Here is a 27,660-nt window from a genome sequence, read left to right on the forward strand (position 1 = left end):
TCGCAATGGAGTTCGTAAAGTTCAGTCACGAGCTCTCTCTTAGTACTGCGCGTGCTGTTCAGTGTCAACATCAGGAATCAGGACACAAGGACCACTTCACGTCAAGTGCAGATCTATACGCCAGAAAGGTGAGAATAACATCTTGTTGGTTATTTTGGCTTATTCAGCCGACGAAATTAACATAATATTAGGATGTATAATAAGGATGACTGTATGTACAGTATATGCATTTTTCTATGGATGACTTGCACTGCTGACCGCACATTAAGCAGGTGTAGTGTCTTCATCGCAACTTTATTTGCGCTATTAGGATTTGTGGTATAAGGACATCCTATCGTTTACGTATATTGTCCAATGTTTCATTGAGTCAGGGCACTTTTGTTAGTGTTTTACGCTAAAATAAATAAGTTACGTTGTGGCGCTCGATAACCTGTGAGCGTTTCCATGGAGACCGGAGAGCGATCAAAATATCGCGTGACCAGTTAATAAAGTCATTTTCGGTTGTACTGGGGATAATAGAGGTGCTTTTGAGGAAGTGCTGTATTGCGTTGATCGGCTGTGATTTCGCTGAAAGTTGAATGTGGTCTATAAACTGGTGATGATGGGACAGCGAAGAAAAGGGGGAATTTAGGTATGATGAAACTTTCTGAATTATAGGCTATTATCAAATATACTGAATGTTGCAGATTCTTGAATAGTCTTCTGAGAGCCAGCAGTTCATTATTGTGGACTGTAGTGGACATGCTTTTTGTATTATTATTATTATTATTATTGTTATATACATGCATTAGCCTTCATTGCTTCAACAGTCTTGCATCTTAAAAAGGGCTTCTCTGTGATAGCCTTCTAACTTTGGGGGGTGTGGCCAATATAATGTAATATTAATGATGATGATAAATTATTAATGATATATAAAAATATTATTTGTTTCTTTTACGCACCGTTACCATAGTAATTTAAATATCATGATTATGACAATTATTGTTACTTTAGAATCATAATAAAATAAGATCGAATCCTGTTTTGGCCTTCTTTATTATTATTATTAATATTATTATTATTATTATTAATATTTTATGACCGTGATGGTCACCAATTCTACCTCAGATTTATTGCGAGCACAACAACTGTAACTAAGGTGTTTTGGTGGAAACTATGGTTGCCTATGGTTAAAAAAAAAAAAAAAAAAAAAAGGAAAGAAAAAAAATTAAAAATAAAGAAATAGAATCATTGAGGTCAATGCCAAAATGGAGTGGTGAGGAAGAATATGATGAGATTGATAGTCATGTGACCAAGCTCAGAGAGAGAGGTTGTGTCCATATACAGTACTGTGCAAACATTGTAGGCACTTGTGAAAAATGTTGCATAGTGAGGATGTCTTAAAAAATAATGCCATAAATAGTTTTCATTTATCACTTAATGTCATACAAAGTCCAGTAAACATAAAAAAGCTAAATCAATATTAAGTGTGACCACATTTGCCTTCAAAACAGCACCAATTCTCCGAGGTACACCTGGACACAGTTTTTCTTGGTTGTTAGCAGATAGGATGTTCAAAGCTTCTTGGAGAATTCAACACTGTTCTTCTATCTGTTTTGGCTGTCTTAATTGCTTCTGTCTCTTTATGTAATCTCAGACTGACTCAATGTTCAGTGGGTAGGGGGTCTGTGGGGGTTGCAGGGCTCCCTGTGCTTCTATTCTAATCTTTTCTATTTGCAAAAATAATGTTTGGGAGTCTAAAATGTATATTTCCTATTGACACACTAAAGCTGAAGATACAAAAAAAAACATCTTAAGACAAATGTTTGTGTGAAACATCTTATGTGCCAAAGACTTTTGCACAGTACTGCAAAAAACAACAACACGCACACACGCACGGAGAGAGGAGTTAAATTGGTCAAATACACAATCGCAGACCACTATAAATCCATACAGAAAGTTGATGATTTTATGGCTAGGATATATAATTTTTGGCAGTTTAATTTAATGTTCTGACTATTTGCTACATTCAAAATATAAAATCAATAGATATGATATTGTCCAACCCCAAATTAAAATAATTTACATATTTACACAGCCCAAAGCCAAAGACCTTTCACTTTTCAGTTGGCCTCTCTTAACACCATTTCTTGCCTAATTAGTTTTCTGTATATTAAAACCTTTTTTTGCTGGGTTTCGGGTGAATATTGCTTTTGGTTTCAGCTCAAACAAGGATTTAAAGAGGTTACTCCTCACTCATTCCCATAATACTACTCATCAAACGAGGCTGTTCGACTGAATACGGCTGACAACTGCATGTTGAGAAATGAAACACGAAAAGCTTCTTGCATGGGGGGACCATTATGTGTCATGTAGAGTCAAAAGGAATGCTTAATATCAAAATACATAATACCTCTTATGTAAAAGTAAGAAAAGGCTATACGTTTATTTTACAATCTAATTTCTACACTCAGACTTGTCAGTGTATATCAAAAAGGGAGATATTTATCTGCCATTAATTCCTCAAGGGTAGCAAAAAACATCTTAGCTACAAAGTCATATTCAATATGTGTAGATGGTATTATAATATATTTAATATAAAATATACAGTATAATATATTTGTTTATTGTTGTCTTTTCCATGTAGACCCGAGTGAGGAGAGGCCCCTTAGCTAAACACAATGACAGAGGGTGTGGAGGAACATCATCCCCATCAGACCAAACACAACAATGATCACCGAATGCTCCAGAGAAGAGACAGCGGTGATGTGGCCATCTACAGCGTAACATGCAGCAGAACATCCTCTCTGCAGACCGTAAAATCAGAGCCTGGGTTGAAAAAGACGGCAAGCTGTGAGTCAGAAGAGCGGGACCAACAGGAAGAGGGATCCGCCTCCTTTCCTGAGGTGCAGCATCATTTCACTGGAGGAGCAGAGGATGGTGCACCTGATGGTGGCTGGGGCTGGGTGGTCCTCGCGGCCACTTTTCTGGTCATGGCATTGACCCTGTCTTTCCCTTCCTGCATAGGCATCTTTTACACTGACTTGCAGAACGACTTCAGTGCCAGCAACACTGAAATGTCGTGGGTGCCAGCCATCATGACGGCAATGGTGCATGCAGGCGGTAGGGAGAATATTGTGACACCACTGGTCCGTCAAGCCTCACATAGCCAGAACTCTGACTAAACAGCAAAAAGTATAGGCCACATTGCAGCTAATTCTGACCAAGAACTGCCCACTTAGACAGGAACAGCTGGGTGACTGACATGTGTTTCGGGGGGCAGGGTTATCTGAGCTATATTATTCTATCCACCTTTTTCCTGAACGCAGAAGTATTCCACGATTCAACTTTTCAATTTCCAGTCTCTAGTGTTTTCACTCGCATCAGCATGTATTATTAGCGGGTACTGTAATATTTATTAAATTTGTAAAAATTGTCAAAAACATGTGGAATTGGCCGCCAGAGCTTCATGATCATCGGACGGCGGGTGGGGTGGGGGGGTTATGTGAAAGTGGCAATGGTGTTCCGCGACTGCTACCGGGTCATTGAATAATGTATAACGTGCTAGTTAAGGCAGCCAGTGGAGTTTCTGGTGCCCCCGAGGGAGTTGGGGCCCTACACAGACTGCAAAATAGCGTTTAGGGAGTGGCAGTACTAGCTGCATAGTGCCAATATTTTGTTGAGAGTTGAGATGACTGATAGTTTTTTTATTTTTTTTTATTGACAGTGCCTCACCTGAGTGTGTAGATGATATGAAACGATCATCCGAGCTTAGTTACATTGAAATCATAAACTACTTTGAGTTGTTATGACAGTCAACAGATGCACAAGTTGAGCCTGAAATTAATTTTTACACCAAAAAAAAAAAAAAAACACTGTTTTCTGCTGCATTCCTTGTTTTGGTAGTTTTTACATTGCGTCTCGAGACCAGATACAGAAAACAGGCAATTGGAATCATCATGGCACCACCCATGGAAAACTATTTCATAGACATAAACTAAGAAGACCGAGCAGAATATACAGGACAGTTCTGTTCAATATCATTCAAAGATTTAAACTTAAACTGTCAAACTTTGGCAGATCCAGTGATTATTTCATCATCGAAAATGCTTCAAGAGGGTGCTGTATAAACACAACTTTAGTTCCAGGCAGACTGATTAAAAAAAAAAGTGCCCCTGCTCGTGTTCGAGTGCTATCAATTTGCATGGTAGTTCAACTGATAGAGAGTTGCACTTGCGACGCAAAAGACCGGGTGCAAGTCCTGAAGAGCAAGCACGTGAGCTGAAAGTGTCATAGAAGCACCACAAAATGACATGATTGCTTCAGCGATTGCGTTTTTTTAAATGTATTTTTTTACTTTAAATCTCACATTTGCATTTATGACACTTTCAGTTAGGTTTTGGTTGAAGGTTTAGGGTAGGGAGGAAGGTAGGTTTTGTTGATGTAAGACTCCACAGAGCATTAGCATCTGTTTGGGAAACACTCGCTTTTAGCAACACATAGTGGACATTTTACCTCGGAAATACTTCGCGAAAGTGTAAGGGGTCACATTATATCATTTTTCAAAAATGTTGCAACAGTCACATAATTTTCATGAGCTTGGGCTCACAATATGCATCAGATGATCAGTGAACTGACTGTGGGCACTCCATCTGAGCCTGAGACTTCTGGTCACCTGATTCATGCGTTTGCTCTATTAGTTTATTCACAGTTTGTGACATAATCCTTACCGCACTCCAGCATGCACTCTCATCATGCCAGAAACAGCATGAACCCTCCTGACAAACACTTCTATCAAGTTACTGTAATTAATCAGTTTGTGCAATGAAGGCCTGTTGTTTCTCAAAACACTGCGAAGAACTAAATAGTAGGATCTGTTATATAAAATGACAGAAAGCGCAGAGAAGTCAAAGGTGGTCAGTGGTGTTCTGTTTGTTGTCAGAAGGATAGCAGGTTGGCTAAATCACCCAATAATGCCTTGTGAAGTGGAGTTTGTTGAGATTCCAAAATTTAGGGATTGTATACAGGTATGATCAGTCCAAAGGGCACAGCAAATGACATGAGGAGCAAGTTTACATTTATACCTCACTTCAAAAGTACTGGTTTGGGAAATTTACCCACCAGTCATTGTGCACCAACCTCGGTCGGTCAGTACAACAAAAAAGTTGGCAAAACTAAATGCAGCGAAAAGCACTTAGGCAGTTGTGCACAAGTATAAAGCGTACCAGATCAGACTGATCGCACTGTGAATTCGGTGACAGCAGGTTGAAAGTCCTGCTGCTGTAATTCAAATCAAATTTTGAAGCACTGCCCCCAGTGGCCGAAGCTGGGAGTGTTGTACATATTGGCACGTGTGAACTCAAGTTTCCAGGTGAAATGTCCACAGAGTGGCGCCAAAAGCAAGTTATATTTTTGGTTTTAAGTGATGTGATACAGTCAACAGGAACGCATATTTTGTTACAGTTTTTTACAAAGGCATACACACTAAAATTAAAAATAACACACAGTTAGTGAAACCTGACACTCAAGGAGCAAAATCTCAGCCCAGGGGCCTCATGTATAAAACTCTGCTTAGATTTCTTCCTAAAAGTGTGCGTAAGCACAACAGTCAGATTTTGCGTACGCACAAAAAAAGTCAGATTTATAAAACCGTACGTACGCCAGAACCTGCGCATAGTTCCCTTAATAAATCCCAGCTAGCGGAAGATTGTTCATACATGCACGCGATTCATTCCCCACCCCACCTCCTCCCCAAAATAACCATATATGGAGTGTACAGCGCCTGCTTTTACTATGCATATCCTCATCTGCATACAATTACCATATGCATTTCACCATTAAGACACGTGATTACTGCGTTTACGGTACGGGAAACTGTATTATAAGAAATAAGACTGTAAATGTCACATGTGCCCAAAGGTTAGATGCTGCACCATGAAGAAAAAATAATTTATTAAGATATGAATTTGTTTTCAAAGAATATATCTTGAATATCCCTTGGCAAAATGTTTTTATCTTTGCAGACATAAATCTAACCAAGACTTTTAAATAATTTTAAGGGTGTTTTTATTGAGAAGTTAAATATTTAGTATTGGAAACAAAACGAAAATTATTAAAATTCTTTGTGCAGCATTGTCTGATATCATCAGATTACTAAGATTTTATATTTGACTGGTATTTTACATAAAAAAAAAAAAGAAAAGAGCTGAAGCGCAAATGTACTTTTCTAAATGTTTTTATTAGACTAGAATGGGGTTTCATTGCGATGAGGGTCAGGATGAAAATGGAGCAGTGATGCACATTTTATATGCATTTCTGTACCTGTTTGCAGCTGTACAATACTGTTTCTGATGAGACATGTCTCTCCAATGATCCGTTCGACTACTGAATGTGGCCAGCAGTGCCTGTCTTATAGCTACTGTCCATTTTACTGAGCCATTTCACGCCAGTCAGAGTCAAGTACACATCGCATTACAGATAATCTGTATTTATCTCAGTATATGATTGCAATAGAACAGAAAATATCTCAAACTAAGAAATCTTCGCTGTCATTTTTAGTTACTGTATGTTCCTTCTCTATGATGACAGGGGAAATTTCTCCATGCATCCCAAATCAATATTTCCCTGTTACAGCTTATATTTGAATTCCTTTTCAATTAGTTACATAAAAATAATATAGCCTACTATTGGCTTGATAAGGATTACTTCTGTTTCAAGTGCTTAACTACATACTTTTTATTCTAAATGTGAATTAAATGAAAATCAGAGTTTATAATCAGTCTGTTCAGTTCATTATTTGTCCAGCTGGAGTCGGCAATTCACACACGCCAGTAAAAGAGTGCGTACGCACAGTCAAGAGTTTCCGGACGGTGCGCACATATTTACAGCAAGTGTATTTTTTTATAAATCCCGATATGTGCGTGGAAAATTGCAAATTTTATACATCAGGGGCCAGATCTGTACAACTTTAAGCACATTCTCAGCCTCACACTTTTTTCAAAACAGTACACACAGTGTTTTGCAAAACACTAAACATACTTCTCTACATTAGACACAGAAATCTAACATGATGTCACTTCTTTGCCATTTCAAAGCACTGCCTTTCAAAATACCACACCTATGAACCAATTGATCAAACACGGCCGCCAGGTGTACAGACACTTAGGTGCTTAATTGTAAACTCACCAATCAGGCGTAAGCACTATAAAAAGGCAATGCTGCGTTAAGAGGAAGGAGAAACATCATTGACCACAGAGCTAATTTGAATGTCCCGGGCCAACACGGTGGTACTGTAACATCACAGTGTGCGCTGCAATCACGCAGAATAAAGTCCTCCACCGCCATGCCAACTTAGGTCCTTACAAAACGGCCCACATACTCACATTTTTTGACAGACTACACAACATCATCACAGCAGAAGACCAAATAGATGCAGAGCAGATGAGATACATTGTCATCTGTGACAGTGTATCTTTCCACTGATCTGCTCTGGTCCAAAACAGGTTTCATCAGCATCCACAATTTTCACTCCAATACCTCCCACCATACTCTCCCTTCCTTAACCCCATTTAGGGCATGGCAGTGGAAGGTTTATGATCTCCAGCCCTATGTCAGGATACCCCTCATTCAAGCCATGGAGGAGGCCAGCGACCTAGTTGATGCAGGGTCTGTGCAAGGATGGATTCGCCATTCAAGAAGATTCTTCCCTTGTTTTCTTGCGAGAGAGGACATAGCCTGTGATGTGGACGAAGTGCTATGGCCAGATCCAGCTAGGCAAAGAGATGATGCTTAAGTTTTTATTTTTAATTCATGCTTGCTTTTTTGTCTCCACTAATGTTTTTGCTGTGTTGTATGTACTATATTCTATTTAGAATATGTTCTGTTCTGATTTTTAGTGCAAAATGCAACCTTTGGAAATGCATGGATGTATTGACTGACTTTACAATGTGGAGAGAAATAAATATTTTCATCAGTGTGCAGTACTGGTCATGTGTTTGATCAATATATTCATGTACTTTAACAATAATCTCTGAAAAAAAATAATATAAATAAATAAATAATATCAAACCCAAACTAAATCATTAGAAAAGTAGAAATGTTAAGTGTTTTAGATTGAGCACAGCAGTATGTAACTGGTTCAAACGGAATCAGGTCGTATGAATCGTGTGTGCCATACGGTGTGAGGGACTCGACATGGAGGCGAAGGTAGAATCCAAATGCAGGAAATTTACAATCAGCATACAAATCCAAAACACAAGGCAGAGACATAGTCGTGAAGCAAGCAAAGTAGTTGTTAACAGGTAATCGGTCCAACCAGGCAAGCAGAGCAAAACAGTAATCCAAAATCGGTAATCCAGTAAAGCAGGCACAATGGTCATAACAAGTAGGCAATAAATCAGACAATGAGAATAACACTTGGTAAGGCCGTAAAACTGGCAATACTTCGCAAGGTCACAATGGCAAGGCATGGCTATTTATGATACAAACAGGAAGTCACCATAGAAGAAACGGTTCAGTGTCAGTATTCGGGAGAGGGCTCCCTCTGGCAGTCGGCTGAAGCGATACCAGCCTCATTCATTACAGAACATTACAAAAATGGCAATTGCAAGTGGGGTGGCCAATGGGGTGGCCAGGCTTCAGTCCATGGTGGCCATGGCCACCCCTGGCCACCCCCTAGCTCCGCCATTGGAGTGAGTCCAGTAGGAGTGCGTGAGGGAGTTCTGGGCGTATTCAGCCCATGGGAGAAAGTCGCTTCACCTCTATTGTTCTCGACTGCAGTAAGACCTGAGATACCTGCCGATTTCCTGGTTTAGCCTCTCCACCTGTCCGTTAACTTGAGGATGATAACCCGACGTGAGGCTGACGTTGATGTCTAGCTGTTTACAGAAAGCCTGCCAGACTCTGGAAGTGAACTGTGGTCCTCGGTCTGACACTATGTCTTCTGGTAGACCATAGATCCTGAAAACTTGGTGGAAAAGAGCGTTAGCAGTTTCCATGGCAGTGGGTAGACCTTTCAAGGGATTAGTCTGCATGACTTAGAGAAACAATCAATGATAACAAAGATGGTGGTATACCCATTGGAGTTTGGCAGATTGGTGATGAAGTCGACGGACAGGTGGGACCAGGGTCTCTGAGGGATAGGCAGTGACTGTAGCAGGCCGGCTGGCAGTTCTCTAGGGGTTTTAGACTATGCACACACTTGACATGCCTTAACATAAACAGTGACGTCATTAATGATTGAGGGCCACCAAAATGAGTTACGTACCAGGCTTATAGTCCTCTGGATGCCAGGGTGTCCAGTGCAGAAGGAGGTATGAATCCATTGGATTGTTCTTTGGCGTAGAGTGTGTGGTACGTACTGATTTGTAGGAGGGCATTCAGGTGGTGCAGGGTCTGTTTGTTGGGCTCTTTGGATTTCTTCCATGATGTCCCAGCTTATGGGTGCAATGAGAACAGAATGTGGTAATATGGATTCATTTTGAGGTATATTGTGAAGGGGATCGTGATGACGGGAAAGAGTATCAGCTTTGCAGTTCTTGCTGCCAGGGCGGTAGGTGACTGTGAATTGGAACCTTGAAGAACCTTCAAGCCAGTGGCGCCACTCTTCTAGTGCAGCCTTCATGGAGAGTAGCTCTTTATTTCCAACATCATAGTTCCTTTCAGCCGAGTTCACTTTACGGGAAAAGCACAAGGATAAAGTTTTCCAGGATTACCATGGCGTTGAGAGAGAACCGCCCCTATGCCGCAGTCTGAGGCATCCACTTCCACAATGAACAGTTGGTTAGGATCTGGGTTCTTGAGAATGAGGGCGGTCATGAAACTTGTCTTGAGGGTGTCGAAGGCTTTTTGAGCAGAGTCACTCCATGGTAGCTTGGATGGTTTTCCTTTGAGCAATGACATTAAAGGGGCAGAGATGAGACTGTAGTTGGGAAAAAGTTCCTGTAGAAGTTTGCAAAACCCAGGAAACGTTGTAGCTCCTTAACATTGTTGGGTCTTGGCCACTCCGTGACTGCCTTGATCTTGGAGTCATCCATCTCAACACCTCTATGACTGATGATATACCCCAAGAATGTTGTATGGGTAGTGTGGAACTCACTTTTCTGCTTTCACATAGAGTTGGTGCTTCAGAAGGTGGAAGAGGATCATTTTAACATCTTTGTGTTGTGCTTTATCTTGGAAAGTATATGAGGATGTCGTCAATGTAGGCGATGACACATCTGTTGAGGAGGTCTCTGAAGATCTCGTTGATGAACGACTGGAACACAGCTGGTGCGTTGGCAGGCCATAAGGCATCACCTGGTATTCATAGTGCCCCCTAGTGGTGATAAATGCGGTTTTCCACTCGTCTCCCTCTCTAATACGAATCAGGTTGTAAGCACTCCTCAAATCCAGTTTTGTGTAGATGCGTGCTTCATGTAGTTGTTCTAGGGCAGACGGCACAAGAGGGAGTGGGTACCTGTACTTGATTGTCACTATGTTCAATCCCCGGTAGTCAATGCTTGGACGGAGCCCTCCATCTTTCTTCTCGACGAAGAAGCCTGCTGCAGCTGGTGAGGTGGAAGGACGAATGAACCCTGAAGCTAAAGCCTCCTCGACGTAAGTCTCCATGGCCATGGTTTCAGGTCTTGACAATGGATAGGCTTTGCTCCTAGGGGGTGCCATGTTGGGAAGTAACTCAACAGCGCCGTCCCATGGACGTTGAGGGGGTAGTTGGGTTGCCTTGATTTTACTGAATACCTCGGCAAATTCAGAATATTCACTGGGGACCTGGATTTGAGCTTGGTTCTCAGGAATTTCAATGCTAATAGTTAAACATGGCATGGTGACTGTGACATGAAGACAGTTTGACTGACAATAATCAGACCATTGTTTTAACTCACCCTATTTCCAGGAGATGATGGGATCATGAATAGCCAGACATGGGTGACCCAGGATGAGAAGATACTTGGGTGAGTCGATGATATAGAAAGATATGATCTCTGTGTGGAACAATCCAACCCGTAGTGTCACTGAAACAGTTTGGTGAGTGATACCTGTGCGTATAGGTGCATTATTTACAGCAATAATGTTTATGGTGGGTATACAAGGTACTGCAGGGATATGGAGCTCTCGTACTAGACCTTGATGAATTAAATTCACAGCAGCCCCTGAGTCGACGAGTGCAGAAACAAATTTCAGTTTATCAAAGGAGAGCACAGTGGGAAGAGAGAAACTGTGGTTTGTGGGAGATTAAATGTTCATGGTACTCACAAAAGTTCTGGACTCTTGATATTTCTTGCCTTTGTGAGGGCATGTGGAGTTTCGATGATTCCCTTCACCACAGTAATACAGTCGCTCCTGATGACGACGATCGCATTCTTCATCAGAAACTCTGATATAGGTGATCTGCATCAGTTCAGGAGCTTCGGGACATGCCTGGACTTGACTATGGACTGATGGCCATGACTTGGAGCTAATATTTGAACATGGTGAATTGCGCAGTAAATTATCAATCCTTACTGCCAATTAAATTAATTCAGTGAGAGTTGAATCCTCACCCTTACATGCGAGTTCAGCCTGCAGATTGTAGTTTATTCCCTCTCTGAACACAGTCTTGAGTGCAATTTCATTCTATCCACTTTGGGCTGCTAATGTCCTGAAGTGTATGGCAAAGTCAGCTGCAGAACGTGAACCCTGGTGTACATGAAGCAGCTGAACAGAGACATCTTTACTTCCCTCTGGGTATTCAAACACTTCATGGATCTGGGAAGCGAAGTAATCAAATTACGTTTGAAGCCGATTATCACTCTAAAACAGCAGAGGCCCAGTCTAGCGCTTTACTGGTAAGTAACGTCATCATAAATGCACATTTCTTGGACTCCTGACTGAAAGACTCTTGTTGATTGGAGAAATAGACTTTACATTGACAAAAATCCCTTACATTTTTCTGGCGAGCCATCAAATTTATCAGGAAGAGCGAAACTTACCGGTGTAGCTTGTGGAGATGGAAGAGAGCGGATATAGCGGGTGAGGTTCTCAAGTGCAGCTCTTAGGTGGTCCAACTGTTCCTGGAAACTTTTAAGCAGTTTGCTCTGGTGAGCGAATGCAGCCTGGGAGCTGAGAAACTTCTGCTGGATTCATTGGTGGTGAAGTATTCTGTGAGGGACTCGACATGGAGGCGAAGGTAGAATACAAATGCAGGAAGTTTACAGTGCAGGAAAGTATTCACAGCGCTTCACTTTTTCCACATTTTGTTATGTTACAGCCTTATTCCAAAATGGATTAAATTAATTATTTTCCTCAAAATTCTACAAACAATACCCCAAAATGACAACGTGAAAGAAGTTTGTTTGAAATCTTTGCAAATTTATTAAAAATAAAAAACGAAAAAAAAATAAATAAATAAATAAATAAATAAATAAAATCACATGTACATAAGTATTCACAGCCTTTGCCATGACACTCAAAATTGAGCTCAGGTGCATCCTGTTTCCACTGATCATCCTTGATGTTTCTACAACTTGATTGGAGTCCACCTGTGGTAAATTCAGTTGATTGGACATGATTTGGAAAGGCACACACCTGTCTATATAAGGTCCCACAGTTAACAGTGCATATCAGAGCACAAACCAAGCCATAAAGTCCAAGGAATTGTCTGTAGACATCCAAGACAGGATTGTATCAAGGCACAGATCTGGGGAAGGGTGCAGAAAAATTTCTGCAGCATTGAAGGTCCCAATGAGCACAGTGGCCTCCATCATCCATAAATGGAAGAAGTTTGGAACCACCAGGACTCTTCCTAGAGCTGGCTGCCTGGCCAAACTGAGTGATCGGGGGAGAAGGGCCTTAGTCAGGGAGGTGACCAAGAACCCGATGGTCACTCTGACAGAGCTCCAGCATTTCTCTGTGGAGAGAGGAGAACCTTCCAGAAGAACAACCATCTCTGCAGCACTCCACCAATCAGGCCTCTATGGTAGAGTGGCCAGACGGAAGCCACTCCTCAGTAAAAGGCACATGACAGCCCGCCTGGAGTTTGCCAAAAGACACCTGAAGGACTCTCAGACCATGAGAAACAAAGATTGAACTCTATGGCCTGAATGGCAAGCGTCATGTCTGGAGGAAACCAGGCACCGCTCATCACCTGGCCAATACCATCCCTACAGTGAAGCATGGTGGTGGCAGCATCATGCTGTGGGGATGTTTTTCAGTGGCAGGAACTGGGAGACAAGTCAGGATCGAGGGAAAGATGAATGCAGCAATGTACAGAGACATCCTTGATGAAAACCTGCTCCAGAGCTCTCTGGACCTCAGACTGGGGTGAAGGTTCATCTTCCAACAGGACAACGACCCTAAGCACACAGCCAAGATAACAAAGGAGTGGCTATGGGACAACTCTGTGAATGTCCTTGAGTGGCCCAGCCAGAGCCCAGACTTGAACCCAATTGAACATCTCTGGAGAGATCTGAAAATGGCTGTGCACCGACGCTCCCCATCCAACCTGATGGAGCTTGAGAGGTCCTGCAAAGAAGAATGGGAGAAACTGCCCAAAAATATGTGTGCCAAGCTTGTAGCATCATACTCAAAGACTTGAGGCTGTAATTGGTGCCAAAGGTGCTTCAACAAAGTATTGAGCAAAGGCTGTGAATACTTATGTACATGTGATTTTTATTTATTTATTAATTTTTTTAATAAATTTGCAAAGATTTCAAACAAACTTCTTTCACATTGTCATTATGGGGTATTGTTTGTAGAATTGAGGAAAATAATGAATTTAATCCATTTTGGAATAAGGCTGTAACATAACAAAATGTGGAAAAAGTGAAGTGCTGTGAATACTTTCCGGATGCACTGTATTTACAATCAGCATACAAATCCAAAACACAAGGCAGAGACGTAGTCGTGAAGCAGGCAAAGTAGTTGTTAACAGGTAATCAGTCCAACCAGGTAAACAGAGCAAAACAGTAATCCAGACTCGGTAATCCAGTAAAGCAGGCACAATGGTCATAAGTAGGCAATGAGAATAACATTTGGGAAGGCAGTAAAACTGGCAATACTTCGCAAGGTCACAATGGCAAGGCATGGCTATTTATATGATACAAACAGGAAATCACTATAAAAGAAACGGTTCAGTGTCAGTATTCTGGAGAGGGCTCCCTCTGGCAGTCGGCTGAAGGGATACCAGCCTCATTCATTACATATGGTGTCAAAATTGGGTTTTTATAAATGATTGTAAAGTTTTGAATGAAGAGTTTCATTTTGCAAAATATCTCAGGTGTTCTGCTACTTGTGTGTTGTGTAAATTGTGTGTAGTGTTTTGACAAAATGAGTCCTGTTTTCAAAATCTTGCTTAATCGTAAAAAGCTGTAACTCCACCCCTGACCCATACCCCAACCCTAAACCTAACCATCAGTGGAGTAAAAGAGTAATCTTAGACCCTGACTACACCAGACATGAGCGGCACATCATGTCAAAAGAAATATAACCCCATTATAATATATGATCCTGTCTACACTGGAAGCATCCATTGTGACGCGTCCATCGCGCTGACAATAAACGGGTGTCCCGTTCCATTTTGCACTGCATGCGCTGTTGCTGCTACACAAATTAAGCGGTTTAGAACGTTTGTGTTGATGTGTCCAGTGTAGACAGCCTCAAGCTGTTGCGTCACGTCAACAGACGTGCCCGGTGTAAACAGGGTGTTAGAGCGAAAATTCAACCTTCAAATCACCCTTATCATTAATTATGTGAACGCGATTACTTCCTGGTTCCCACAGGATGAGAACCTCCATCTCAGAGATTGCTTGCACAACATGCTATCAGTGTTGCCACAGGGAAAGTTGACCAGGTTTTCCCTGAAACAAAATATCTGATGGAAGATGGTGCTTATCAGTAATATGGCAGAATGGGGTCGGTTTCATGATACGGAAACATCAGACGCATTATGTCGATTTCCCATGTGATCATGTTGACCAGATTTAGTATGTCACCATTACAATGCATTGCTATGGGTCACATGGCAGTTTAGAAAAAAAACATACATATTGTAAATGAATCAAATCACATTTATTTTCATAGTAAAATCACAACTGTCATTTATTTTCAGGGCTTTTTTACATTTCTATATAGGGCTTTTGAGGATGACAAATATGTTTTAAATTAATTTAAACTGATAATATATATATTGTATATAAATACATTTGGATGTATTTTATACATGTATATATGAAAGTATAGTTATTTATTTTATATTTATTCACAAAAGTACATAATGTCATCATACTCAAAATTCTGTAATCTTCCGACTCTGCATACGGTAAAGTGGACTCTTCCAGGGCTTATAAATTAGCACATTTTTTTGAGTGTTACCTTCTAAAGGGGTGAATTAACTAAACAGTTTGGCCAATTTTGTGCATGGTATTTCAGCGCCACCTAGGTCTTATTTACTTACCACCCCCAATCTAGTTTAAACAGGTGCAGTCATTGCAGAAATAGCACTGCATGAGTCATTATAATATGGCAATGAACAGTGCACTATTACCACCCGAGGAAAGCAGGCAGTAAACTGAATTTTATTTCAAAGAGATGTTTGTGTACATTTTCCACTGATCATGGCAGCAGTAATTCATCAAATAATGATTAAATGATGGAGAAGAGCATTATAACCTGATATATATCCAGATGCACGGCGTAGTCAAGCGCACATTCGGCATGTTAAAGAAATTATTCGGGTGTCTTGAACACAGCTGTGGAGTGATATTGTTCAGTCATGGGCAGAGTGTGTCAGATTCTGGTCATCTGCTGCATCCTTCGTGATAGCATTCAGAACCAAGATCGGGACTGCGGCATGCAAATTGCGTCTGCACCGTTTTTTTTTGGCCGTTGCCTAATCTGCACAATTTCTTTAGCAAATCGGCCACTAAACCAGCACAGACAGCATGTGCAAATAAATGGCACTTTTACCGGGTACAATTTCTTCTTAGTGAATTTACCCCAGAGTGTGTAGAGAGCAGTGATGCAATGCAGCTTATGTTATGTTTGACCAAAAAGCACCGAGTCCAGCAAGGGAGTTGTTGTTGTACTCTAGAACTGACCCTGAAACAGTCAAGATACCATTGTTCTTTTGTGAGAAATGTTTATTTGTCTTTCCACCCCTTTCTCTGTGCTGGACAGGATAGTGCCAAAGACAGTTAAGGTGATCTCTTGAGTTTATTGTCACACAGCAGCATGGCACCAAAAGCGTTCATTTAAGTAAGGCTGATGTTCAATCTCTCTTGAGGTTTAGAGGAGATCAGAAGTAATTTGCACTGTATTAACCGCTGTGCAAAGTATCATATCAAATGAGTTGTATAATCAAGTTTCTCATTTAAAACAAAGTAAAGGGGGTAAAGTGATGATGATATTCTGTGACACTTGTTTTCATACTCTGCATCTTGAGATTTGATGAAATGCCCACCTAGATAGCTGCATCAGGAAAACAGCCATCGGTTCAAAGGTGAAGTGTTTTGGATGTTTTGATGTTTAATTTTGTTTTATTTGATGTTAGTAATATTTTTCTTATCCCAGTTTAATGAGCAGAGAAAGCCACTATAAGCAAGTCATTTGTTGGCCAATTTCCTGAAGAGTGTTAACACTGAGTCTCTGTGGTGCTTTCGAAACAATGCTCTTGTTTGTTTGAGCGATGTGACATGTCAAGTCAGCTTCTGGCTCAATGGCATGAGTTTGGGATGGACTATCTGTAGTTAAGGTTGAGCTGATTAACATTGGCCAGATGTTGGTACTGCAGATGATGCAACTATACTATTCTTGGTACAGAAATCATCTTTCTCTATTAAAGGTAGGGCTGGTCAATATATCGAATATTAACGATATAATCGCAATAATTTTGCTGACGATGTAAAATTGACCAATATCGTGAATATCGCTATGATTTTAAAGTGCTTTTATTTAACCATTAAGTTTCATAAAGAGCGCATCAGTAAACTAATTTCACGATCCTTCAGGGCTGCACAAGTAATCAAAATAACATCAGAATGGCGAGTTGGTCATTTGTGATTAATAATTCCACAATTGGCTGCAATTTAAAGACAGATAAACATGGTCTGTGTGCAATTCAGAATAAACTGGTGAAGCGCTGTCCTGTGTGCACGCGCATGGCGGCGCCTTCAGATCAGTTCACCTGCACTGTGAAATCAAAGTAATGCAAGTTCAAGCATTCGTGCAATTCCAAACATTAGGAATCGCTACAAGTTATTATACCTATTTACAAACATGGCACAGAATAACAGAAAAGGAGGAGATTACAGCATTTCAGGAAACACAAAACATTGTAAACAGTCAAATACACGCTGTCTTTTCTGTGTCAAAACAAAAGCTCCTTGTGAAGTTGAAGTAAATACGACAGCACTTTCACTGTCAAAATAAAAGCCCCAGATGAAGGTGAAGTAAACAGGACAGAAATATATTACTATTGTATAACACAAATCTAATCAAAGAGATGGAATCACTGCACTCTATTAGTTCAGGGTGCGTAGAGCCATAAACCTTAAACAGTCTAAAAAAACAAAATGATCTGCACTCCTTTTTCTCAATTTCTCTACATTTTATTTTATATCTCACAGAACAGGAGAACACAGACATTTCGGCCTCATGGCCTTCCTCGGTGTCTGTGTCTATAATGCAAATCTAATAATCAGAATAATAATGATTATTCAGCATTATAGTCAACCTGACGTGCCCCACAGTAATAATTTAGTATAATGCAATGTTCAACTGGGTTTCAAAAATAAGTCAGTGAAGTAGCTTTGCACACCTTGTTCATTCACAAAAATGGATTACAACCCCAATTCCAAAAAAGTTAGGACAGTATGAAAAATGCTACTAAAAACAAAAAAGTAGTGATTTGTAAATTATATTCACCCTTTGGTATATTGAAAAGACTACAACTACATATTATATGATGTTTTACCTTGTGAATTTCAATTTAAGGCTAATAACAATTTGACGAGTTAAAATAACAAGGCGATGTGAAACAGATGTAAACAGGTGAGGCAACTTTGTCATAGTACTGTATACTGTATAAGGAGCCTCCAAAAACAGCCTAGTCCTTCAAGAGCAAGGATCATCTGAGACTTGTCAATTTGCCAAGAGATGCTTCAGCAAATAATCCAGCACTTTGAGATCAATGTTTCCCAAAGACAAATTGGAAGGATTTTGGGCATTTTACCCTCTACAGTGCACAATATAGTTAAAAGATTCAAGGAATCTAGTCAAATCTCGGTGCGTAAAGGGCAAGATGAAAACCACTTCTGAATGTGCGTGATCTCTGATCCTTCAGACACCACTGTCACCACTGTCCACTGTCCATCATTCATCTGTAATGGATATCATGAACATGGGCTTGGGATTACTTTAGTAACCTTTGTTAGTCAACACCATTCGCCGTTGCATCCACAGATGCAAGTTAAGACTTTACTGTGCAAAGCAGAAGCCCTACATCAACACTGTCCAGAAGTGCTGCCGACTTCTCTAAGCTCGTTCTCATCTTAGATGGAAAGTAGAACAGTGGAACTGTGTTTTTTGGTCCGATGAGTCCACATTTCAAATAGTTTTTGAAAAACGTTGTGTTCTCCATGCCGAAATGGTTATCAGCTGTCAGGTCCAAAAGCCAGTGTCTGTATGGGCCAGGGGTGTGTCAGTGCCCATAGCATGGGTAACTCACACAACTGTGAGAACACCATTAAGGCAGACAGATATGTAAAAATTTTGGAGCAGTATATACTGCCATCCAGCACCGTCTTTTCCAGGGACGTCCCAGCATTTTCAGCAGGACAACTTCAAACCACATACTGGCCGAATAAGCAGAGAGTGCGGGTGCTAGATTGGCCTGCCTGCAGTCCTGAGCATCTTCAATTGAGAATGTGTGGTGCATTATGAAGTGCACAATATGGCAATGAAAACCCTGTACAGCTAAAGACCTGCATAATGGATGAATGAGGGAAAATTCCACTTTTTTAAACTTAAACATGTGTCTTCAGTGCCTAAATGCTTAATAAGTGTTAACAGAACAAATGGTGATGTTTCACAGTGGTAAACACTCAACTTTGGAGTGTGTTGCAATCATCTGATTTGAAATTACTGTACCTAAAAAAACAAAACAATGAAATTCACATGGTAAAACATCATATAATGTGTAGTTGTAGTGCTTTCAGTATAGCAAAGGGTGAATATAATTTACAAATCACTCCTTCACAGTGGTAAACACTCGAATGTCCCAACTTTTTCAGAATTGGGGTTGTAATAAATCATTTAAAGGTAAATAATGCTTTTTATTAAGCTACTATAAATCAATGTATATGAAATATAAATATAAAAGTGCATATCAATGAAAATGATTGAATTTCATTCTCCCTTCTGTTTATTTTGTGAAAAACTAATTATTTTTTAATAGATTTTCATGTAATGTCTTTAAAATATTGAATCTACGTGGCTACAGTGGCTTTTTGGATTAAAAAACGGTTCCTCTGATAAAAAAAATAAAAAATAAAAAAAAATCAGTTTTGAGCCATTTCAGAGCAAATGCATAATTATCAAGATATATATGATTTTTTTAAGGCATATCACCCAGCATTAATTAACGCCCATTCAGACTTCGCCGTGCTTACTTGAGTAAATCAGATCCTACATACAGCACAGTATTCCTGCATGGGAAGGGCAACCTGATTCAATAATAATAAAATTCAAACCTCCCTGTCAATGCGTGAATACTAGACTGTAATGGCAAATGTAAATAGCCTTGTGTTTGAGGAAAAACTAGTGTGCTTCATCATCTGCATATGTGTAATGATAAAAGGGATACATTTGTAAGTCAAATGCAGCTATTACATGCACACTGTGTATTGTTTGTTTGCAACTAACCATATTCATATTACAATGCCATTGTTTTTACACAGGCCCCATATGCAGTGTTCTTGTGGAGTGCTGTGGTTGCCGCACAACAATAATTATTGGCGGGATACTGAGCGGGGTGGGAATGGCGGCCAGCTCATTTGCACAGACAATGGCAGAGCTGTATATCACTGCTGGCATAATAACAGGTGCGTATTTGGGTGTTTCTTCAACTGTGGGCACTGTTGGCCCTGTAGATTATTTATTTAACACACTTTTCACACTCTCACTAGTTTATTTCCAGTTATTAGTCCGCTTACTATGACCCCGTTTACACCTGGTATTAAGATGCGTTTTCGGTGATCCGATCACGTGGTCAGTGCTAAATACAGGTGTAAATGGGGTCTAAAATGTTTTGTGATCGGATTACAGAAAACACATGCGAATGTTGCCAAAAACACATGTAACCACATCACATTTGAGGTGTAAACGCTAATCCGTCCTGTATGCGTCCCGGACAGCAGCGAAGCACCACCCCTCACCTGTCAATCAATCAATCTCGCCATTTTTTTCATGCTTTCTTTGTCTTTTCTGACTTTGTTGTGGTTTATTTTCATGCAGTAACACACTGACATATTGATGTATGTCGTCATGAATTCAGAGGCCATCCCCTCCAAATCCGAAAACAAGTGGTCACAGGAGACACATTTAAGCGACCAGGTGTAAACAGCGATGTGTCTCACCTGACCACATGTGATCGGATCTCACGAAACGCATCTTAATACCATGTGGAATCAGGGTCTATTAGTGTTGGGTAGTAACGGATTACATGAAATCTGGATTACGTGATCAGATTAATCAAGTAATTGTATTTGGATTACATTGTAAGTACTTGTGTGTAATCAGATTACAGTTATTTATTGATTGCATGATTACATTCTTGATTACATTACCAATCAGCCAATGGCAATAACAAGTGCGTAATTTACAGATGTAAAAATGTAAACATCCTAAATGAATATTTTTTTCACAGAATAAATATTGAAATCATTATAATCTTTTCTTCTCAGGAATGGGATTCTGTTTGTCTTTCCAGCCATCGGTCACCATGGTGGGACATTACTTTGTGCATCGCAGGGCTTTTGCCAATGCCTTGTCTTCTACTGGCACTGCACTCGGTCTGAGTACCCAACCCTTGCTGGCCAACTATATGCTCAGCAGGTTTGGTTGGCGGGGTAGCTTTCTGGTGCTGGGAGGGGTTCTACTGAACTGCTGTGTTTGTGGGGCCGTGATGCGACCCCTGGGGACCAAACCGAAGACAGAAGGAAGAACCAACCAATTGCCACAAACCAATTACCTTTCCATTAGGGTATAATTATAGTTTAGATTTTTTCTTCTTCTATTTTTTAATTCTAGTTTAATTTATCTTAGTTTTTGTTAGATTTCACTCGGTTTAAGAGTTTATTTATTTAAAAAAAAAAAAAAATGTCAGCGTTTTCTAGTTTCAGTTTAGCTGGACTTTTTCAGGAGGGCTGCATGATATGGAGGAAAAATGCGATATGCGATCCACCCAACATTAACGTGTCAAAATGTATTTAAATTATGTTAGAGTAGATTTAAAGCCAGAAAACAAAGACATATCTAAGTGACATGAAGTGACATTCTTTTATTTTCATCCAGTATTATTCACCATTAATTGCAATTAAATGTAAATCTAAAAAAAAGGCAACTAATGACTATTTTGATCATGATTATTCTGTCAATTATTGATTTGATTAAGCAGATAAAGTCTATTCCAATATTCTCTTCCAAACAATGTGCAAATTGAAGGGTATAAAAGCAAATATAAATGTATGAATGTACTGTATGCTACTGTATATACTGTGTGCAGAAAGTATAAAATGTTGCTTTTAAAATTCAAATGTTAGCTTTTCACATTTTCGAAACCAAAACAACTGTTTGTCCACAGTTTGGAAGCAGGGGTTGATTTAAATAACTAAATACAAATAATAGTAATAAAAACAAAACCACAAACTGTTAACTGGTAAGAGGCAGAATGTTCAGGGGCTCTGAGCATAGTGACACGTTTCTGTGGCCTAATTTAGGTGGAATTCTCTCATCATTTACTCATCCTCATGCTATCCCAGATTTACCTGCTTTTCTTTCTTCTGCAGAACACAAACAAAGATTTTTAGAAGAAGATCTCAGCTCAGTAGGTCCATACAATGCAAGTGAATGGTGAACAAAACTTGGAAGCTCCAAAAAGCACATAAAGGCAGCATAAAAGTAACCAACAAGACTCCAGTGGTTTAATCTATATCTTCAGAAGCGATATGATAAGTGTGGGTGAGAAACATGGAATTGATATTTAATATAAATCTCCACCTTTGACCAGCCCCAACCAGTAGGTGTCGATATGCACGAAGAATGCGAATTGCCAAAAAAATAAAGATTTCAGAACTTAAATTGAAAGTGCAGATTTATAGTAAAAAAGGACGTAAATATTGATCTGTTTCTCACCCTTACCTATCATATATCTTCAGAAGACATGGATTAAACCACTGGAGTCATATGGATTACTTTTATGCTGACTTATATGCTTTTTGGAGCTTTAAAGTTCTGGCCACCATTCACTTTCATTGAATAGAGCAGATATATTCTTCTAAAATCTTAATTTGCGTTCTATAGAAGAAAGAAAGTCATACACATCTGGGATGGCATGAGGGTAAGTAAATGATGAGAGAATCTTTATTTTTGGGTGAATGACAAGAACGACAATAATACTGCTTTCCATTCATCAGGAAAAAGAGGGTCTGAAAGTTTGCCTGCGGACCACTATCTCCACCGTCATGCCTTTCCTGCGCAGACACATGGCTTTCGACCTCCTGTGCAGTAACGTTCGCTTCCGTGCCTTTGCTCTTGGGGTAACTTGGATGATGCTGGGCTTCATGGTTCCACTAGTTTACTTGGTTCCACATGCCACCATGTACGATATAGAGCAGGACCGAGCAGCTCTATTGATTGCCATCCTCGGCCTGGTCAACATCATTGTTCGTCCAGTGGCAGCACTGGTGTTAGGGCTGCCTCGTTTCCGAGGAAGCCATGGCTTCGTCTACCTGTTTGCAATGGCAGTATTGATCAACGGGATAAGCAACTGCATCTGTGGGATAGCCACAAGTTTCCCAGCACTACTGACTTATGTTATAGTCTTTGGCATTTCCATGAGCCTCATTGGCTCCTTGTTGTTCACTGTACTGATGGACACAGTCGAGATGAGCCGCTTCCCATCCGCCCTGGGCCTCATCAGCCTAATGGACAGCTTTATGCTACTGATTGGCCCACCGCTAGCAGGTAATGTACATGTCCTTGCATGTTTGACCATGCTGAAAAGATTCCCTTGCTGGTGTAGGCTTTTTCTGGTGAAGTCGTGAGGAAAATTATTTTTATGTCCACCTTTTCAGTTTGCGTGTATATTATTGAGGTGCTGTGAGGGTCATGTGATCGAATTGAGAGTAGTTCAAACCTGACCTTATGTTATGTTACAAGATAGTCGATTCTTCTGCGGGCTGGTCTCCAGAAAGGCTTTTATAGGGGCAGTACATCAAGCACTGAGAGAGGCCTCTCCGGTTACCACTGCCATGGGAACTCAAATGTCACGCGGCAATGCCTGCTCTCACTGTTGTGGTGCTGATTGACCCTTAGCGAGTGCATGATCAAGCAATGAAGCTATCACTGCACTGTCTCGTCCAGTAAAGTTTCAAAAGTAAAAATCCCATTCATTTTATTCATAGAGAAATAAATTTACAAAAGAGATCTACAATGAGCTCCAAGGTTGTTAATCTATGATATATGCTTATTTAGAAGCCACTAGCCACAAGTGTGATTTTTGGGTCATTGACAAATTAATTTGTCCGAGATGATGGGAATATATATATATATACAGTATGTGTGTGTGTGTGTGTGTGTGTGTGTGTGTGTGTGTGTGTGTGTGTGTGTGAAGGAATAATTGACAACAGACCGTTGAATTATTGAAAAATAATGCACACCCTGAGGTGGTAATGCGGTCACCAAACGCAGCAGATATATTATATTTTTGATTGACAAATATCAAGACATTTTCTTGCGGATACTCGTATGGAACCTGAACCAAATGTGCATTTTAATACAAATGTCAAAATATCTAATCAAAATAAATTAAATAAATCACAGCCATGAGGGTCCAAAGAGGTCATCTCTATTTTAAGGTTTTCTTGTCACATGACAACAAAATAGCATCCTGCATGTTAGTTACACCAATTGACTTTGATTTGGTGGACAGATGTTTTTCATATATGAATCATATTTAATAAATAAAAAAATAAAAAATGTAACTGCTATAAAAAATTTTTTAAAATATTATTCCAAACTACTCATGTTAGCATTTATTTTTTCAATCATTTCAGCTTTTAATGAGACTTTTATTTTATTTCTTTATTTTTACTTTCTCAGGACAGTTACACTACTTTTTTAAGCCCCAGAAAAAATTTCTAAATGACTTTGAACTCAAAAATGTTCATCATTGCGGTAGATTTAAGCAATTTTTTTTTTATTTTATTTTTTTTGTGAATTGCATTTAATGTAGTTTTAAAACTATCTGGACAAAAAAAAAAAAAAAAAAAAAAAAAAAAAAAGAGCATCACATCATTGAGCCTTTAAAAACAATGTTTACTTGACAGATTCTTGGTGAAGAACTATACTACCCATAATCCTGAATAGAAAAATGGGAATCATCGCAAAAGAGCATAACAGTGACTACCAGCTCTCATAAAGCATTGCAAATGATGGAGCTGCTTTTCAAAAACTCTGAAATGAACAGGGACTAGGCAATAGTAAACCACTTTTTGTAGGACTACACCACTGGTTGGTAAGAATGCCGGTAAAGGTATTTACATTAAACACGAAAACGTGGTAATGGGCCAAAATTCTATGTGTACCCAACAGTTTTGGCTCAAACTGTCTGGCAAACACGATGTTGGCATACTAAGCATAACCTATGTAAGACTGTCCATGTAAACTCACTCAATAACTTATATTCAGAAGTTTTATTTTGTACCGTTGCTGCAGATTCGATAAAGCAATATCATTCACAATACTTCATGGGTTGAGTAGTTTATTCCCTCATAAAAGATGTCACATAGTTCTGTCTTTTTAACTCTTGAAAAACTTTTGCTCTGAACTAATGCTGTAATGTTGCAATTCATGTCAAACCTGGTTGGTTTGCTGGCTTGGAACTCTTTTTCTGGAGAATTTCTTGAAATGACTATGGAGAAAACTAATGAAAATGAACCAAAGTTTCAGCAGATTGGCTTCTGACATTGAGTTTTGTTTTGTTTTTTACAGGAATCCTGGTTGACAGCACTAAGCAATACGCTTATGTTTTTTTTGCCTGCAGTGTAACTGTGTCCACAGCTGGTCTCTTCATCATGTTGTCCTTCTACTGGCTGGACAGACAGAAAGACAAAGAGGCTAAGAAGTCCTTTTGTCCAAAAGACATTCATTTTCAAAAGCCAAGCATTAAGTTGACCACTGATTGTGATTATAGTCAAGTGCCTTTAAAAAGTATTAATGTCAGAGACATTGAGACTGATATGTGAGTCGGGCTGCAACGACCACCGTGTTTCCCAACCCTGTTCCTGTGGTAAGCACATCAACAGAACACAATTTCCTACTCTACTCATCAGCTTGTTAGTAGAGACAACAAGACTTGAAATGACACATCGGATCAGGGAGATCTAAAATGTGTACTGTTGGTGTGCCTCCAGGAACAGGGTTGTGGTACACTAGCCTTGAGTACATTTCAGAACAGTGATTTTGTTCAATAACAACACATGATAAAATCTCTTACCTCTGCACCACTTTCCCCTCATCCTCTGATGAGTGGTGAATCCATTACAGTCATTCGTAAAGGAATAGTTCACCCAAAAATGAAAATTTGCTGATAATTTACTCCCCCTCAGGCCATCCAAGATGTATATGACCTTCTTTCTTCATCCGAACAGGATTTTAGATTTTTACGAGATTATCCCAGGTTTTTAGCTTCATCCAATGCAAGTCAATGGACACCCATTTTTGACGGTCCAAAAAGCATATTTAGGCAGCATCAAAGTAATCCACATGACTCCAGTCGATTAAGTAATGTCTTCTGAAGTTAATCGATACCTTTGTGTGAAAAACAAATCGCTAATTAAAACATTATATCTTCATAGTCATTTTGTATAACATGGTGCCAAATGAGAATTTTATGAGTTGAAATCATTCCAAATCATCACATACACAAAAAACAAACAAACAAAAATATGTAATAAAAAATATATAATTTCAGTTTTTGCTTTAGTTTATGATGACTGACAAAGGCCAGTTGTGATTAATGGTAATATTACTGTCATTTAGTTTCTGATCGTTCTGCACTCAAATGAATGTAGAATACACTAGGAATGTGTATGTTTTTATTTATAGATGCCTTAAATTATGTTTTAGGAGTCTCTTAAATCTTATACATTTGAATTTTTTTAGTTTGTGTAGATATGGCTTTTTAAAATCAGTAATATATTTATATATTTCTATTTATTAAAGGGAAATTGATGCATTGTGCAGTGTCTATGAGTTTTTGTGGCTTCAGCACTCTTTGTGCTTGATCTAAGTAGATACAGTAGTTGAAAATTTTTCGGTGTCTTGTAGTGCTGAAAGTGTAAAGCAGTACCAAAAAAATATGTTTACATTTGGTGTTGTAAAACTACAATTGGGTCGCCTTCCAAAAAAGTAGCCTATTCTTGTAATATTCTGAAATTTCATCAGTTTTTTACACTGTAAAATGTATATATTTTTTAGTTTCAACTTAAAAAAGTACGTTTTCGTGCTGCCTTAACATTTTGAGTTTGGTCAACTTGAGATGTGAAGTTGTTTTAACTGAGCATAGAGCTGACTGCACTGGAAAAACAGTTTGTTGGCTCAACAAACATAAGGTATAAAAATAAATAGCTTCTACTCAGAAATGTACATATTTATAACATTTTTAGCTCTAATTCATTCTCATTAATGTGTACAACACAAAATATCAATTTTAAAGTGAATTACAGAGTTACATAAAGTAAATGAATAATTGTGAGGTCCTTGAACTTCTTTAGCTTACAAATCCATAAAATTAAGATTTGAAGTACTACTAACTCAGTACTGAGGTTGTGGGGAATACCCATAAGCCCTTGCGCTTGGATCATTTATGCACGTTTGTTTGGTCAAAAGGAACTTATGTGGGCATTTAATTACTTGTTATTAAGAATTCATAGAGATTTTAGCCAACTAAATATATATATATATATATTTCAGTGTAGATTCTATAAAACAAGTTAAATGAACAACATTTCCATACAGTTAACCTGAGATGTAAAGTTGTTTTGTTAATATTGTCATATTGCACTTTTGATTTTCCATTTGTATATTGAACAGGCTCGCTGAATGTGTACTGACACTTTAAACCGAAGAAAATAGTATCAATCATGGTCATGCTTTTAGTTTATTAATATATATATATATATATATATATATATAATTTTTTATTTTGGGGTGAATTTGATAATAGTAAAATTGCAATGCTGGTCGCAAATTTTCTTGATCCACGAGGTCATTGTAGGCAATGTCTAAAAAGGTTGATTTTGGAGTAATTTGATGTAATGTAACATTTAATAACTAATGTTGCATATTTATGCAGCTAATGAGAAACCCTGAAATTATCACATTTATTTTGAAACAAAATATTTATTTGTCATGTTCAGTTTTCAAGAA

At 39.1% G+C, this 27,660-nt stretch overlaps 1 protein-coding gene across 1 annotated transcript; it reads left to right on the top strand.

The window, feature by feature from the left end:
• Positions 1 to 26,463, top strand: slc16a5b (solute carrier family 16 member 5b). Its single transcript, XM_051714910.1, has 6 exons — positions 1 to 128; positions 2,627 to 3,102; positions 19,908 to 20,051; positions 20,913 to 21,211; positions 22,644 to 23,193; positions 25,222 to 26,463. Exons 2-6 carry the CDS (start codon positions 2,661 to 2,663, stop codon positions 25,473 to 25,475), a joined length of 1,689 nt encoding a protein of 562 aa, XP_051570870.1. The 5' UTR covers positions 1 to 128; positions 2,627 to 2,660; the 3' UTR covers positions 25,476 to 26,463.
• Positions 26,464 to 27,660: the final 1,197 nt, after the last annotated feature.

The sequence above is a fragment of the Myxocyprinus asiaticus genome, chromosome 13 (assembly GCF_019703515.2).
Source record: "Myxocyprinus asiaticus isolate MX2 ecotype Aquarium Trade chromosome 13, UBuf_Myxa_2, whole genome shotgun sequence".
NCBI lineage: Eukaryota > Metazoa > Chordata > Actinopteri > Cypriniformes > Catostomidae > Myxocyprinus > Myxocyprinus asiaticus.